This window comes from Cyprinodon tularosa, unplaced genomic scaffold (genome assembly GCF_016077235.1).
Source record: "Cyprinodon tularosa strain WSP-4 unplaced genomic scaffold, ASM1607723v1 ctg210, whole genome shotgun sequence".
Lineage (NCBI taxonomy): Eukaryota > Metazoa > Chordata > Actinopteri > Cyprinodontiformes > Cyprinodontidae > Cyprinodon > Cyprinodon tularosa.
In genome coordinates this window covers 588125-603228 of record NW_024038779.1, presented here as the reverse complement: position 1 = coordinate 603228, position 15104 = coordinate 588125, and the positions used below count along the sequence as shown (strand labels likewise).

The window sequence follows — 15104 nt, the reverse complement described above, 5'->3', positions numbered from 1 at the left end:
ATGATGTTAAGTGATTAAAATATTTATCCTTAGTGTTATGACAGTGTTTGAGGGACAGTGTTTGTTTCCATTAGTAAATAAAACAGCAGCTATTGGTGTCACAGTCTTGGTTTGTTAGTTCCTGTCTTCCAGGTTTCCCATTTGTTGTCCTCTGCTGCCCTCTTTCCCTAGCTCTGTTTTCTGCTCTGCCCTCACCTGTTTTCAATCCCCTCGTTAGCCCTCTCTTTGTCTCTGTCTCCTTTAAAAGCCTCCCTCTTAAGTTCCTGTTTGCTGGATCCTCGTCTAACGTCTGTCTGTCTACCTCGTCTCTCCCTGGTTCCTAGAGTTTGGTTTTCCCCTGATGTCTCCTCAGTTCTGGTTCGTTTGTTATTTTTTGTTGGATTTTTGATTCCTGCCTCAGTTCCTGTGAACCTCATTAAACCCACCTAAATTCACCTCTGCCTACTTGCCTCTGCATTTGGGTCCTCAAACCAACACCAAATCCTGACAATTGGGATGTTTTGCAGGGTGTGTATTGTTACAGATTTATAGTTTGGCTCAATCAATTATTTGATATGGCATGCACATTGTCATTTATAAGCGGTTAATAGTATTATGAGCATTATATAATTTGGTTAAGTTTACTGCAGGTGATAACAACCAGCTGAGTTGAGTTTCAGTTTGGTAAACTATTGTTCATGGAAACTGGGAAAATAAGGAGATGTCATAAATTGAACATCGTAAACAGGACCAATGGGAGGAAATAAAATGATTTAATGTGTGCAATTGTAACAACAGGAAGTTGAAATTTCAAAGTAATAAAATGAGATTGAATTTATAAAAAATGAGTAAAATATCATTTGTTTCTTTTTTAAAGTTAAGGGTTTTTTTATGACGGGGAAAAGTGTAGGATTAGATTCATTTCATACTGCAGTAAGTAAAGTTAAAATATCCATGTTTAAAAAAAAGAAAAAAAAATCTATAATTTGACATCATATGGAGCCAGAGGAAACTTACACAAACCTACTAATAGAGGAAATATATATATATATACACTGTATGTCTTAGTCTCATGTTCACTATGGTATACTTTCAATGATGTTGTGATATGATGGTATATTTAAAATTAATTGTAGATGCTCTGTTCCCGCTGTTCGCGGCGGGTGGGGCTGCGGGGCGGGTGGGGGCCTGGAGTGGCTATGGCCGGCGCGTGGTGGGGGGCCGGGGCGGCGGAGCTGCTCTGGCCGCGTGTCAGGGCCTGGTGCGGGCGGCGGGGGGGGCGGCGGACGTGGCTGGGCTGCTTTGGCTTCGTCCGGTGGGGGGGTTGCGCGGTTCGCTCCGCTCTGGCTTTGTGCTGCCCCTCGGGCTGCTGGAGGGGGTGGTTGCGCCGGCTGCGGTCTGTTCTTCTTGCGGTTTTGCGCCGGGCGGCTTTTCTGCTCTCGGGCTGATTCTGTGCGCGGTGTGTTTCGTTGCACGCTGTTGGCGTCGGTCTTGGTGGGGTGGGGCTGCGCTTTTGGCCGAGGGGGGGGGTTTTGGGGGGGTCCCGCGGCGCTCGCGGCCGGTTCGCGGCGGATGCGCGTGGGCCCCGGCCGGGGGCGGGGCCGCCTGAGTGTTTTCCTGGGTGGTGCGGTCGCGGTGGGTGTTGCGGCCGGTCGCCGGGGCTTGGTGCTGGGGGGCGGGGCGTGTTTCGGTGCTCTGTGGGGCTGGGGCGTTTCGGTTGGCGCCGTGGGGGGGCTGGTGTTCGGTTCCCGGCCCTACTTCGGGGTGGCCGGCTGCCGGCGGGGCCCGCGGACTCGTCCCCGCGGCTCCCCGGGGCGCCGGCATGGCGGTGGCTGGAGGGCTTCTTCGTGGCTGTCTCTCCTCCTGCCTTGGTGGGGTCTGGTTTCCGGGGCTGGCCCCGCCTTGGTGCCTTCGCTTCTGGGGTCCCCTTGGGCGCCTGGGGCTTTGGGTCTCCCGGCGCTGGACTCAGTGCTCTGGGGGGTGTGCCTCTCCGGCTCTCCACAACCACTATTGAGCATTTTTTTCTATGGTTAAAACTTTACATGCACAAGTTCACCCTCACAAACAACTACAGGTGCTAGGCTTCAGGTACTTAGAGATTCACTTCCAAACAGAAACCCCACATTCATATCTTCAGGTAACACAGAGTACATGTCAGACTTAATATTACTTTAGCGATAGTTTCAAGGTGTTTGCTTTATTGTATATCTCGTACCATGTTTTTTGGTTGTGCTGTTTTTTTTTTTTTTTTTTTTTTTTTTTTTCTCTTTCTTTCCATCTCATTACAGGTGTTGAAGCAGACTGAAAATGTTTTGTCATTGTCTCCTTCCTATCTCCTCTTTCTTTCATCTATTGTCCTGTTTTTTTCTTTTTCCTTCTTCTTCTGTTTTTCTGCTCTACTTACATTGCAGTGTCCATATGAACTGTAAAACTCCCTGCATAATTATAATAAAGCAATTTATATACATGAAACAAGTGGAGCAGTATGGCAATTGCGATACCGCTACACTTGTGAAAGTAAAATCTGTTGGGCTCCTTTTGGCATCAAGACAATTATTCTTATTGCCACCTTGCCAGACAGGACACTGTAAAAAAAAAATAAAATAAATAAATAAATAAAATTAATTGTAGATTAAACATGAGATACACTAAATGAATGGTTTAGAAGAGAGGTTAACAGTAGGTTTAATTTTTTTCTTTGGGTTGTCCAAAAAAGGTTTAATATTAATACATTCATTAATGTTTGTTCAAAATAGCAGCAGATATAATAAGCAAATATATATTGTTACAGCTATGATAAGATTACATGCATTTTGATGACACACATTCAATGGACTAGACCCAAGACTCCAGGTGTGTCCTTAATTCAGGAGTCACTGTTTGTTGGGTAAGTTATTGTTGTATGTGCTGTATGTGCTGCCCTTCAGAGGACTGCGGGTATTATTTAATGAAGATGCCAGCTGGGGACCTGTGAGGCGTCTGTTTCTCAAACTGGAGACTTACGCTGAAATCCCACATACTCCATCAGCGCTCCAGACCGCCTGCGCAAAGCAAAGCCTACAGCCGCCGCTGTGGTCCGCTCTGAGTTTCTTGGAGATTGTAGAGGGCATGCACGAGATGAACCAGGGTTTCCGCGGATCATTAAAAATAATTACAATTCATTCATTTTTTCTTTAAATCAATGCCTTAATTGGCACTAAAATTATTTAAATATGTTTATCGAAGTATTTATAATTCTTTAATAAAAAATGCTTATAACAACAATTTCGTCCGATATATTATATCGCTATTAATTTGCGTGAAACTGATCATAAAGCCGTATGTTCGGAAAGGAAGCTCGAGGCGGAGAAAAAGCTAGAGAATATATATATACGTATATATGTGTGTGTGTGTGTGTGTGTGTGTGTGTGTGTTTACATACATACAAGAGTCATGGAACTGTGCTTACAGTTCCTTCATATTTCATGTACACTAATAACTTGTGTACCTGGTTCTTGTTGATGGCATTAAAATAATTTCTAATAGCATTAAAATAGCATTAAATTAGAGTCACTCATTCCTGTATGAACCCTGTGAGCGCTTAATTTAATATGGCATATTAAAAAAATCCCACCATCATATGTTCAGTTTTCTGCCCAAATATATATATATATATATATATATATATATATATGTATATACACTATATTGCCAAAAGTATTTGCTCACCTGCCTTGACTCACATATGAGCTTAAGTGACATCCCGTTCCTAATCCATAGGGTTCAATATGACGTCGGTCCACCCTTTGCAGCTAGAACAGCTTCAACTCTTCTGGGAAGGCTGTCCACAAGGTTTAGGAGTGTGTTTATGGGAATTTTTGACCATTCTTCCAGAAGCGCATTTGTGAGGTCGCACACTGATGTTGGACGAGAAGGCCTGGCTCTCAGTCTCCGCTCTAATTCATCCCAAAGGTGTTCTATCGGGTTGAGGTCAGGACTCTGTGCAGGCCAGTCAAGTTCATCCACACCAGACTCTGTCATCCATGTCTTTATGGACCTTGCTTTGTGCACTGGTGCACAGTCATGTTGGAAGAGGAAGGGGCCAGCTCCAAACTGTTCCCACAAAGTTGGGAGCATGGAATTATCCAAAATGTCTTGGTATGCTGAAGCATTCAGAGTTCCTTTCACTGGAACTAAGGGGCCAAGCCCAGCTCCTGAAAAACAACCCCACACCATAATCCCCCCTCCACCAAACTTTACACTTGGCACAATGCAGTCAGACAAGTACCGTTCTCCTGGCAACCGCCAAACCCAGACCCGTCCATCAGATTGCCAGATGGAGAAGCGCGATTCGTCACTCCAGAGAACGCGTCTCCACTGCTCTAGAGTCCAGTGGCGGCGTGCTTTACACCACCGCATCCGACGCTTTGCATTGCACTTGGTGATGTATGGCTTGGATGCAGCTGCTCGCCCATGGAAACCCATTCCATGAAGCTCTCTGCGCACTGTTCTTGAGCTACATGAAGTTTGGAGGTCTGTAGTGATTGACTCTGCAGAAAGTTGGCGACCTCTTCGCACTATGCGCGTCAGCATCCGCTGACCCCGCTCCGTCAGTTTACGTGGCCTACCACTTCGTGGCTGAGTTGCTGTCGTTCCCAAACACTTCCATTTTCTTATAATACAGCTGACAGTTGACTGTGGAATATTTAGGAGCGAGGAAATTTCACGACTGGATTTGTTGCACAGGTGGCATCCTATCACAGTTCCACGCTGGAATTCACTGAGCTCCTGAGAGCGACCCATTCTTTCACAAATGTTTGTAAAAACAGTCTGCATGCCTAGGTGCTTGAATTTATACACCTGTGGCCATGGAAGTGATTGGAACACCTGATTCCAATAATTTGGATGGGTGAGCAAATACTTTTGGCAATATAGTGTATATATATATATATATATATATATATGTGTATGTGTTTTTGTAACGGGGATAAGGATCATTCAATACTGCTTTTTTTTTTATGAACTTGTTCTCTACTCCCAAACTCAGCATGTTAATTTAATTTGTCGGTGACGGACGGAGAAGACGTACGTAGACGGAGACGTGCGGAGGAGTAGCAGTGGATGTGGAACAGCTCTCATTGATTTCGATGAAAGACAAACGCTCCGTTCACGTACGTCTTCTCCGTCCGTCACCGACAAAATACAGAGCCGAGCTAATTTTTGCTCCGCTCCGGTCCGGCCATGTCAAGATCCGCAATTGCAATCGCACCAAAGAGGAAAAAGAACATCAAGAACATCCGGTTTTTCAAATTAAAATATAGTAACGACAGATCACTGTATACAATAACGTAACTTTTAACATTCCCAAATAGGAGTGTGTTACTTAATGATTGAATAATTGAATGATTGAAATACCTTTTGAAAGGTATAAAAACGCTGGCAAAGCTGCATCAAATTTGCAGGAGCTCATCTCAACTCTCACAGAAACATTGATGAGGAGACTTTGATTCTAGCAGTGGAACACCAGTCAATCCTGTATTCATCCATTGCCTCATATTTTGCTCCTATGTAGAAACAAATCAGCTAAGCAAGCTGTGCTGCTTGGCACTGCATGCCAATTTTACTTAAATTTTACTTTAATTGCAGATAAAGGAAACTCTCCTTTAAACTTCATAATATCCAATTAATTTACTCTTAAAGGTGAGAATACTTATTCCCCAATGTAGTAATTTTAAGGGGTGTGTGTGTGTGTGTTGAATGGTATCCTACTGCAATTTGGGCAAGGGGGAGGAATTTGGGAGAAACCTGAAGACAGGCCTGCAGGTCTGTTGCAAAAGTGACTAATTAATGGCAGCCCTGCTACTCGGCTGTGTTCTCCCCCCAAAGGTACATGCAGGTTTTATCAATCATTATAACAGGGTAATCCTGGAAACCATATGAGTCAGCTAAACCACAAGGAACATGAATGCTCTGTCACCATGTGTTCAGTGTATAATTGTGTTGGAGGCAAACCACCTTGAGTGTACAGAAGTAAAGGTAATTATATATGCAAGGAACAACATAGCAGATCAGAGGCTTAAATGTGTTTTATTTGACTATTTAATCCACAGCAGGATGCAGGTGTCACACCATTCTATCCTGCCATGGAACACTCCTTCCTGGAGAGTTGAAGTAGGTGCAGAAGGCGTCCCTGACAGCTCTGGCTTCAGCCGATGTGCGTCTTCCAGCCATATTGCCAACAGGTCGCATCCTACGTCCTTCCTCCTGAGCCTCATCCAGCAGCTGCTGGTTCTCCCTTCTATTCAGCAGGAAGTTGTGGTGGATGCAAGCTGCCATCACCACGGAGTCCACATTATGAGGAAGCAGGTTGATCTTATAATGAAGTATTCTCCACCTTGAGGCCAGAATACCAAAGGCATTTTGAACTACCATCCGAGCTCATGACAAACGGTATTTGAATATTCTCCTCTGATGATTCAGGCTTGATGCAGGGTATGGACGCATCAGGTATGTCTTCAGTGGAAAAGCAGCATCAGCTACTATGACATAGGGCATCCTGTTTGCAGCTTCATCACTAGGAAGAGGCTCATTGGCTGGCACGTTTAAGGTACCACGCTGCAGGCCAATACCCAAGGCTGATCCTGCATAAATGCCTCCATCACTCGATCGCCCATGGTTCCCCACACTGATGACACGAAATCTGTAGACTGCATCCACCAATGCCATCAGTATCATGGAGAATGTTTTTTTTGTAGTTGAAGTACTGACTTCCAGATCGTGGTGGTTTTTCTTTCAGCACATGCTTCCCATCAAGTGCTCCTAAACAATTGGAAGTTCCATTTTTCCCAGAAACCATTTGCAATTTCCCTCCATGCGTCTTCTGTTGGGGGTGGCAAATACTGCTCCATCATGACTCTTTCAATGGCTGAGCAGACCATGTAGACAGAGTTACGAACAGTTGTCACGCCAAGACGATAGCTGAATGCAAGGCTCTCAAATGAATCTCCAGATGCCAAATACCTGTATAGACAGAAAAAGAGAAGCTGAGTCAAATCTAAATGTTTGTTTCTTTTGCAGTGAAATGGGTTATTGCCAAGTGGAGAACCCTGAGAGATGGTTATGTGAAGGCACGAAACAGGGTTGCAAATCTCCCAAGTGGCTCCAAAGCAGAGGCTGTGAGGGAACATAAATATGCCAAGTTGATGGCATTCTTGGACCCATACATACAGTCCAGAAGGTAATACAATGATGTTGCTTCTGTTGATTTTCTCATGGGTGTGTGTGGAAAAAGTGAGAGATGGATCGATGTGTATGAACTTTTGTTTAATTTGAACCCCCAACAGTTCAAGGAGCAATTTGGACCTGCTGCAACCAGCTGCATGGCAGGAATCAGACATCCACCCTACCCCACCAACAGATGTCTGCACTGAAAAACAGAGGCCAAGTTCAGCAGCATCCACCTCAGGCCAGTGTGCGTTGAGCATAACAGAAAGGCCTTCAAGGTCACGTAGCCCAAGAGCCCCGGCCACATCACAGCCCAATGCATCTGGACGAGCCACAAAAAAACCAGACATTGCTGATCGCCTGCTGAGCATCCTGAATGAGCCACAGACTCCCCATGTACCTGTGAGTCTGGCTGATGAGTCTTATCATTTTGCACTGAGCATTGTGCCAATGCTTATAAGGCTCAGTAGTGCAAACAGACAGAAGGCCAAGGTCACCATTTTGGAGACTTTGTCCAGTCTGGAAGAGTCAGAGTCAACAGCCAACACCACCCTTGCCCCCACCACTAGTGTTGTTGTCCTCATGCAGTTCACAGGGAGTTTGCAGAAATGCAACCCCAACCCCCTCCCCATCATATTCCTCAGTGATTATCCCTTCAAGGCAGCTGTGGCCTGCTGGACAGGCATCAGTTTCCTTTACCCCCCGCCCTTCAAAATGCCCAACACCCCCCGGTAGTACTACCCATTATGTGAGTCCTTTCAGAAGGATGCTCTCTAAAACGGATTCTGCAGATTAGATGGACAGCACCATTACATTGTTTGATTATAATAATTATTTGCTTTCTGTTTTTTTTTGTTTTTGTTTTGTATAGTTCCAATGTCTATCACTACATGTTGTGTTAAATAAATGTTACCACAATTACCTCAGTCCGACTGCTAGTCTTTGTTTTGGTTCAATGGCTGCTCTGTATGTGGTACACTGGCGTCTGAGGTCAGGACCAATGATGGACAGGAGTTCATCCATCTTCTCAGCAGACATTCTGAAGTACTGGTAGTGCCTTTCTGAGGGTAGCCTCAACTCCTGGATGAGGTGATGGTAATCCCCTTGCTGTTGTCTTTGCTGATTAAGTGGATGAATCCAATAGCAACTTCTTCTCTCTCTCTGTGCCATGGCCATCAGAGTCAGAGTTGGTGAGATGCTTCCTAAATAATTCAAAGAAATAACAATCGTTAAATCTCTTTATATGGTAAGGTTGTTGAAGTGACATTAACATGTTTTTAAAAGCAAGATTTTACCATTTTTTTAAGTAAAATTTTCTAATCAAATTTCTTTTTTATCTAATTTTGGTTTTGAATATTGTTGCAATTCTATCGTTATCAATTGTGTGATTTTGTAAATTAATCTGTTTTGTGTCTTTTTTGAAGTCACATTGATTTTAACTTGTTCTTAATTTATGTTAAATGTTGAAATATAAATTGGTAAAATTAATATTTTTTTGATATGACCATAGATTTGGTTTGTACCATGATACACATTAAAGTAAATATAAGTCGCAGTTTAAATCTGAACCAGCAGGTGGTGCTAATATGGATTATTGGTTTCTAGCCAGCCAATTTCCATAGAAGAAGGGAATAGATATATATTTGTCTTGCAAATTAGCATTGGTGGTTCTGTGCTGATAAACAGTCTTCTGTGTTTTTGAAGCTTTCCCCAGATTTTCAACTGTTTTTATTGTTTTCTTTTGGTCAAAATATATTTTATCATTGAGGTGAGTGTCTTTTCAGTGTTTTCTGTTTTAAAAATTACTATTTTTCCTCATACTTCTGTATTTACTTGAGTTTTGATTCTATTATTTGTGGAAGTATGTTTTCTTTTGTTTAAGATCATGGCATACAGTTCACCATCTAAGTTCCCAAAGTTTGCTAATGTGAAAAAATGGAGTCTGTGAAGCAGTCTTGTCAGGTTGTTATTTAGCTTTGTATTGTTTTTGTGTATGGTTAAAGTTGATGCTAATAATTTCAAATATTTTATTGTAATAGTTGAAATTGGGGTGTCCTGCCCCAAGTGGAGGAGTTTAAGTATCTTGGGATCTTGTTCACGAATGAGGGAAGAAGGGAGCGGGAGATCGACAGGCGGATTGGTGCAGCGTCTGCCGTGAAGCGGGCGCTGTACCGGTCCGTCGTGGTGAAGAGAGAGCTGAGTCAAAAAGCGAAGCTCTCGATTTACCGGTCGATCTACGTTCCTACCCTCATCTATGGTCATGAACTCTGGGTCATGACCGAAAGAACGAGATCGCGGATACAAGCGGCCGAAATGGGTTTCCTCCGTAGGGTGGCTGGGCTCTCCCTTAGAGATAGGGTGAGAAGCTCGGTCATCCGGGAGGGACTCGGAGTAGAGCCGCTGCTCCTCCACGTCGAGAGGAGCCAGTTGAGGTGGCTTGGGCATCTGTTTAGGATGCCTCCTGGACGCCTCCCTGGTGAGGTGTTCCGGGCACGTCCCACCGGGGGGAGCCCCCGGGGAAGACCCAGGACACGCTGGAGAGACTATGTTTCTCGGCTGGCCTGGGAACGCCTTGGGGTTCCTCCTGAAGAGCTAGAAGAAGTGGCTGGGGAGAGGGAAGTCTGGGCCTCCCTTCTTAAGCTGCTGCCCCCGCGACCCGACCCCGGATAAGCGGAGGAAGATGGATGGATGGATGGATGGATGGATAGTTGAAATTTGTTATTTTCTGTTTTTTCTTTAAAAACATACATACACATATGTATATATAATTTTTATTCGATTTGTATTAACTGTTTTTTATTTTATTTTCAAGTATCTTTGCAGTGATATGGCTGTGATGAGATAGGAAGCATATTTAAAATGCAGTGAGGCCTTTCAAAGACTTTTTCCAATTGCTGGATAAAAAAAAGCGGCACAGAAAGGCTTTGGAGCAGAAAGTGAAATTTTTGACAACTAAGCATCATCAACAAGAATCTGCAATGCAAGAAATGAAAGTTGACATGCAATGTTTGGTGGCTGAATCGGCTATAACTTGTGAAGGTATGTATGGTGTTACTCCAATGTAGGAGAGGTGATAATATTTTTGTATGTAGTTTATTGTAATTTGAAGAGAGTTTGTAAGTATTTAATAATATGTAATATTTTTTTTTACAAGAAATGTCTTGTTTTTTTTTTTTTTTTTGCCTGAAACAGTATCAGACGGGGAAGTATGTTCCATGTTGGAGGAAGTTGGAGAGGTTCCTGAAGAGGAAGTGAAGAGTGCTTAATTTGCGGACTTTATTTTTTTAATTTTTAAATTTTTAAATTTCTTTGTAGTGTTTTTGTGAAATAAAGTTTTGGGGCGAGTTGAAGTTTTTGCTTTTTTATCATACTTGAAAGCTTGTCTTAATTTGAGCATTTCATATATTAGTAGGATACTATTTCCTAGTTATGGATCCAGCATCATTGGTGTGCTATGGCATTGTTGAGCTCTAACTGCAAGAGGTTTTTCAAATACACTGATAGACTAAACTGTGTTGAAAATGCATCTGTCTATGCAGTGCATATGTTAAATATGTCTGATCTTTTGAGGTTCATCATCAAATATACAAATATGGAGGTGCCTCAAGGCAAAAAGGTTTCAGTTGACTGGGAATTTTTATTCCCATATTTGTTTAATGTTTAATACTGTTTTAAATTACTATAAGTTATGCTATGTAGAGAAAAACAAAATATATAAAAACACAAAAATTGTTCAGCAAGTTATTGGTGGATTGGTGAACATTTACCTTTCACTGAATCAGCAAGATTGTTTTATTTTGCGAGAAGATTTTGTTTATGTGAACATGTAAGGATGCGGCATCTTGGTCAGGTCAGGTCTGGAGATATATGCTGTATTTATATAACAGTGCAGTATTTTAGACAATTTGAAAAGGTTTTCTTATTAACACTTTTAATTTATAGAAACGTCGCAGTGAATAAAACATTTTATTTTTAAAATGTTTTTTGGACAAATACCCATATGATTAGACTTTGCTGGTGTGTAAGCTGCTGTTTTGTTAGTTTGAATTAATTGTTTCTACACAAAGTGCTTGTAATCATATTTTGCAAGATCTTTTGAGAGATATTTTCTATGTATTATGATAAAGGCAAATTTAGCAAGATCCTTCCTTAAAGATGAGTTTTGCTAAAATTACACCAAGTGAAAAAAGCTTTTTCACTTAAGGAGTTCTGGATAAAAAATACTGAGAAATGGAAACATTTTTTAATCCAACGTTTTTAATGATTATTTCAACAATCATTATTTAGATTTATTTCAGCTGTAAACATTATCTATATTTACATCATATTTGTGCACTCTTGTGACCAACATTTCCACAGGGATGTGGCTTTTTTTGTTTCTTAATTTCCACTGTTAAACACCGAGTAAAATGACTTGCCTGACACGTATTGCTTTATTGTTAAATTTCAGATGCTGAGAATAAAGTCTCATCGTCTTTCTGAGGCAGCCCGTCGTAGGGCTAAGCTGTTTTGGACTAGAAATAGCTGTGCGTATGAAATGCCTTCTGTCGATTTTGTTCCACGTGAGTATTTCTCTGAATGTTATTGCTGTTGAGTATTTTAATTTTCATATATTCTATTTCTATTAGTTCATGGTACAGGTCGCAGACAGGTTAATGAATGGGACGACGGTACGGTTACTCAGCACAAACATAAACTTGTCATCCCCAAAAGGAGTGTTGATAAGAAAGTAAGTAGAATATTTTACAAATATTTTAATTGGGTTATATTTTGATTTTAAATGTATATAATCTTAATTATTATGATATTTTGTGTTTTGTAGTTTGTACTTATCGGGGCGTGGCATTTGAGGTAATTTGCAAACAACATTGTTCGTCTGCTGGACTTGGATTTTGGTTTCTTGGCGACTCTAGGGGCACGTGCTGATGACCTTTTTCTAGAGGTCCTTGATGCTTTTGTCAGTCAGGAGCCTGATGTGGTTTGCGTTTTTGGCTCCTTCAAACAATCTTACAGCCAGTAGAACTCCAGAAGAAGCAGGACAAGCTTTTGAGAAGTATCTTTTGGCTGTTCTCAGTCAGTGGTCTAAAGTGAGTTTTTGTTATTTCTACTAAAATGGGGGATGTGGACATTGATTTTGTGTTGTGTTAAGGTTTTTTTGTACCTCCATGGTTCCACTTTTGACAGAGCCCAGGCAGAAGCAGGAGTTTTACGATCAGGAATTCTACCGCAGGGCAAAACGTCTAAGAAATTAGACCAAAGGTTTTTAATAGATAATAGGGGCTTTAATCAAGTGTTAGAAACACTCCTTGTTGAATATGTATATAAATTAAGTTGTTTGTACCTTTCTTTGGCTTATTCAGGTGTAAGCTTTACATCTATTGCTGAACACTTCCCCTGGAGCTGTGCAGATCTTTGGTGCCATGATAGTGTAAGTTTGGGCTCATTTTAAACAATCTTACAGCCAGTAGAACTCCAGAAGAAGCAGGACAAGCTTTTGAGAAGTATCTTTTGGCTGTTCTCAGTCAGTGGTCTAAAGTGAGTTTTTGTTATTTCTACTAAAATGGGGGATGTGGACATTGATTTTGTGTTGTGTTAAGGTTTTTTTGTACCTCCATGGTTCCACTTTTGACAGAGCCCAGGCAGAAGCAGGAGTTTTACGATCAGGAATTCTACCGCAGGGCAAAACGTCTAAGAAATTAGACCAAAGGTTTTTAATAGATAATAGGGGCTTTAATCAAGTGTTAGAAACACTCCTTGTTGAATATGTATATAAATTAAGTTGTTTGTACCTTTCTTTGGCTTATTCAGGTGTAAGCTTTACATCTATTGCTGAACACTTCCCCTGGAGCTGTGCAGATCTTTGGTGCCATGATAGTGTAAGTTTGGGCTCATTTTAAACAGCATAAAGTACAAATTTAGTAGCGCATTTTAAATATGTTTAATTTCTGTTCATTTTTCTGTGCAGGTACACCTGAGTGACTCAGAAGGAATGCCACGTCTTGCAGAATTGATTAAGTGTACATATCAGTTTTTTGAGAGGTCAATACTGTTGCCTCCAGTGCAAAGCCAGGTGTCTCGTCCATACATTCCAAGATTCGTGCCTTGTAAGGGGGTGAAGGGTTTGGAACGTCTGTGCCAACCTCCTTAGTGGAAAACTAAAGCAAATTAGATTACAAACTGTCCAAACCAGTCAGGCTAAGTTTAACACAAAACAACCCAAAAGGAGCACCAAACCTCCCAAACACAAGCTTCTAGCTTGAAGTCCACCTAAAGCAGATTCAGAAAAGAAAAAAAATATACAAGCTAGGTCAAAAAGTTCTAACTGCCCAAAACAGTCTGAAACCAAAGATGGGGGAACAGTTAAACAAAACCTTCCTACAAGCTGTCCCCAAACTGAAAGCTTTTCCAGGAGCCTTTAATAAGGTGCAGGTGGGCCTCATCAACATCCTGATTGGCTTGACAATCCTCTGCTGGTCCAATCATGGCACTGCTCCTCTGCAGCCTTTAGTCAGCCAACATGGAAGATATTTGTCAGAGCTGAACCTGCGTAAGAAAACAAGCCTGCACAGTCTTAAAATGCCAGGGGCCGCAACAATAACATATATATATATATATATATTTTTTTTTTTTATTTGGTTTTGTATTAACCGTTTTTATTTTATTTTAAAGTATCTTTGCAGTGATATGGAGCCTAGGCGGAAATTCAACTGAAAAAAAATAATTGTTTTTTCATACATCCACCTGCGGCACAGTTAATAGGCTTTGAACTACACCTCCACGAAAGCCAATCGGCATCCAAAGCTCATCTTAAAGGGCCTCCGATGCGAACCTGTGCGCGGGCGGCGTATGTGCTGTAACTTCATTAAGATGACACCATTTCAACTCGAAGTGAGCGAAGACGTCCCTGGCTCATCGGGCCCAGAACCGCTCCTGGGTTACACTTTTCCAGATCAGCTCTTCGAAAGCCATTCTCCTTGAAACTGTTTCAACTCAAAGTGAGCTTCGGATCCTCTGCCCTGGCTGCTGCTCGATCCTATCCTTCGACACCCCTGTTGATCCACGCAATGCTGCAAAGATTGCCGGCTCTGCCACGCCCTGTTCCCCCGTCTCAAAACATTTCTGTGTTTCAGCCATCAGCGGTTAGCTGGCTTGCTCATGGCGCTTTCATCTTCGCGGTTGGCACCTCATGCTTATCATTGTGGGTGTTTATGCTGCCTTCTAGCATCGCGGCAGGAATTTTATGCTGCCTTCTAGCATCGCGGTGGGCGCTCCATGGCTCCCATTGCAGCAGACGCATCCCCCTATTATCCATTACCGCATCGCTTTTTTTTTTTTTTCCTCCATTCACAGAAAATAACACAAACATAAAATTTCTTCCTTTGTCTTTATGTTGTGCACACCGGATTAGTGTAGACGGTACATTGCTTACAAGATCACCATAATTTAAAAATGTGGAATCACATTCTTAAAGCAAACAAACCAAAATAATAAGAAAACTAAAATTTTGTTTATTCAAGAATTTTCACAAGCCAGGGAGCTCCATCAGAGGGTCTCTGCGGCCGAGCATCCAATTGGTTGTCAACAGACGACAGTGACGCTTGCAAAAAAAGGTTCAGGTAGCGTTCTGTGGGTGAGGTGAGGAGAAAGATGGCAAGTTCAGCTAACCCTGAAATTGAAGCGAGAGAGGTGACAGTCAATCACACATATTATCACGTTATATCATAAGAAGTTACTGTAAGTTGCTCATCAGATCTATTCAGTCTTCCAGATACTGTAGGATAACATTGGACTACTGTGCACTCATTGTGTAAAAAAGGATTCCAATGACAAAATGATGAACCATTAGAAATCCTGTCAGAGAGGATGCACTCAGTGTAGGCTACAAAAAAAAAAATCATCAGCCACTAGTGCTAGCATGAAGT

The 15104-nt window shown here is 42.0% G+C and overlaps 1 protein-coding gene and 1 long non-coding RNA gene across 2 annotated transcripts; both read left to right on the top strand.

The window, feature by feature from the left end:
* Window positions 1-6829: 6829 nt before the first annotated feature.
* Window positions 6830-7983, top strand: LOC119783745. The gene is made up of 2 exons (XM_038285393.1): window positions 6830-7195; window positions 7302-7983. The coding sequence occupies exons 1-2, from the start codon at window positions 7017-7019 to the stop codon at window positions 7915-7917; spliced, it is 795 nt and encodes a 264-aa protein (XP_038141321.1). The 5' UTR covers window positions 6830-7016; the 3' UTR covers window positions 7918-7983.
* Window positions 7984-12679: 4696 nt separating this feature from the next.
* LOC119783763 lies at window positions 12680-13588 on the top strand. The gene is made up of 3 exons (XR_005280855.1): window positions 12680-12889; window positions 12991-13058; window positions 13148-13588. It is a non-coding gene; the product is annotated as an uncharacterized LOC119783763 (long non-coding RNA).
* The last annotated feature ends 1516 nt before the right edge of the window (window positions 13589-15104 follow it).

Excerpts from the sequence above, each read along its gene's own strand:
- LOC119783745 (XM_038285393.1), top strand. The coding sequence starts at position 7,017 with ATGTTTGTTTCTTTTGCAGTGAAATGGGTTATTGCCAAGTGGAGAACC. Across the intron at positions 7,196-7,301 it reads CCATACATACAGTCCAGAAG|TTCAAGGAGCAATTTGGACC; the intron begins GTAATACAATGA and ends AACCCCCAACAG.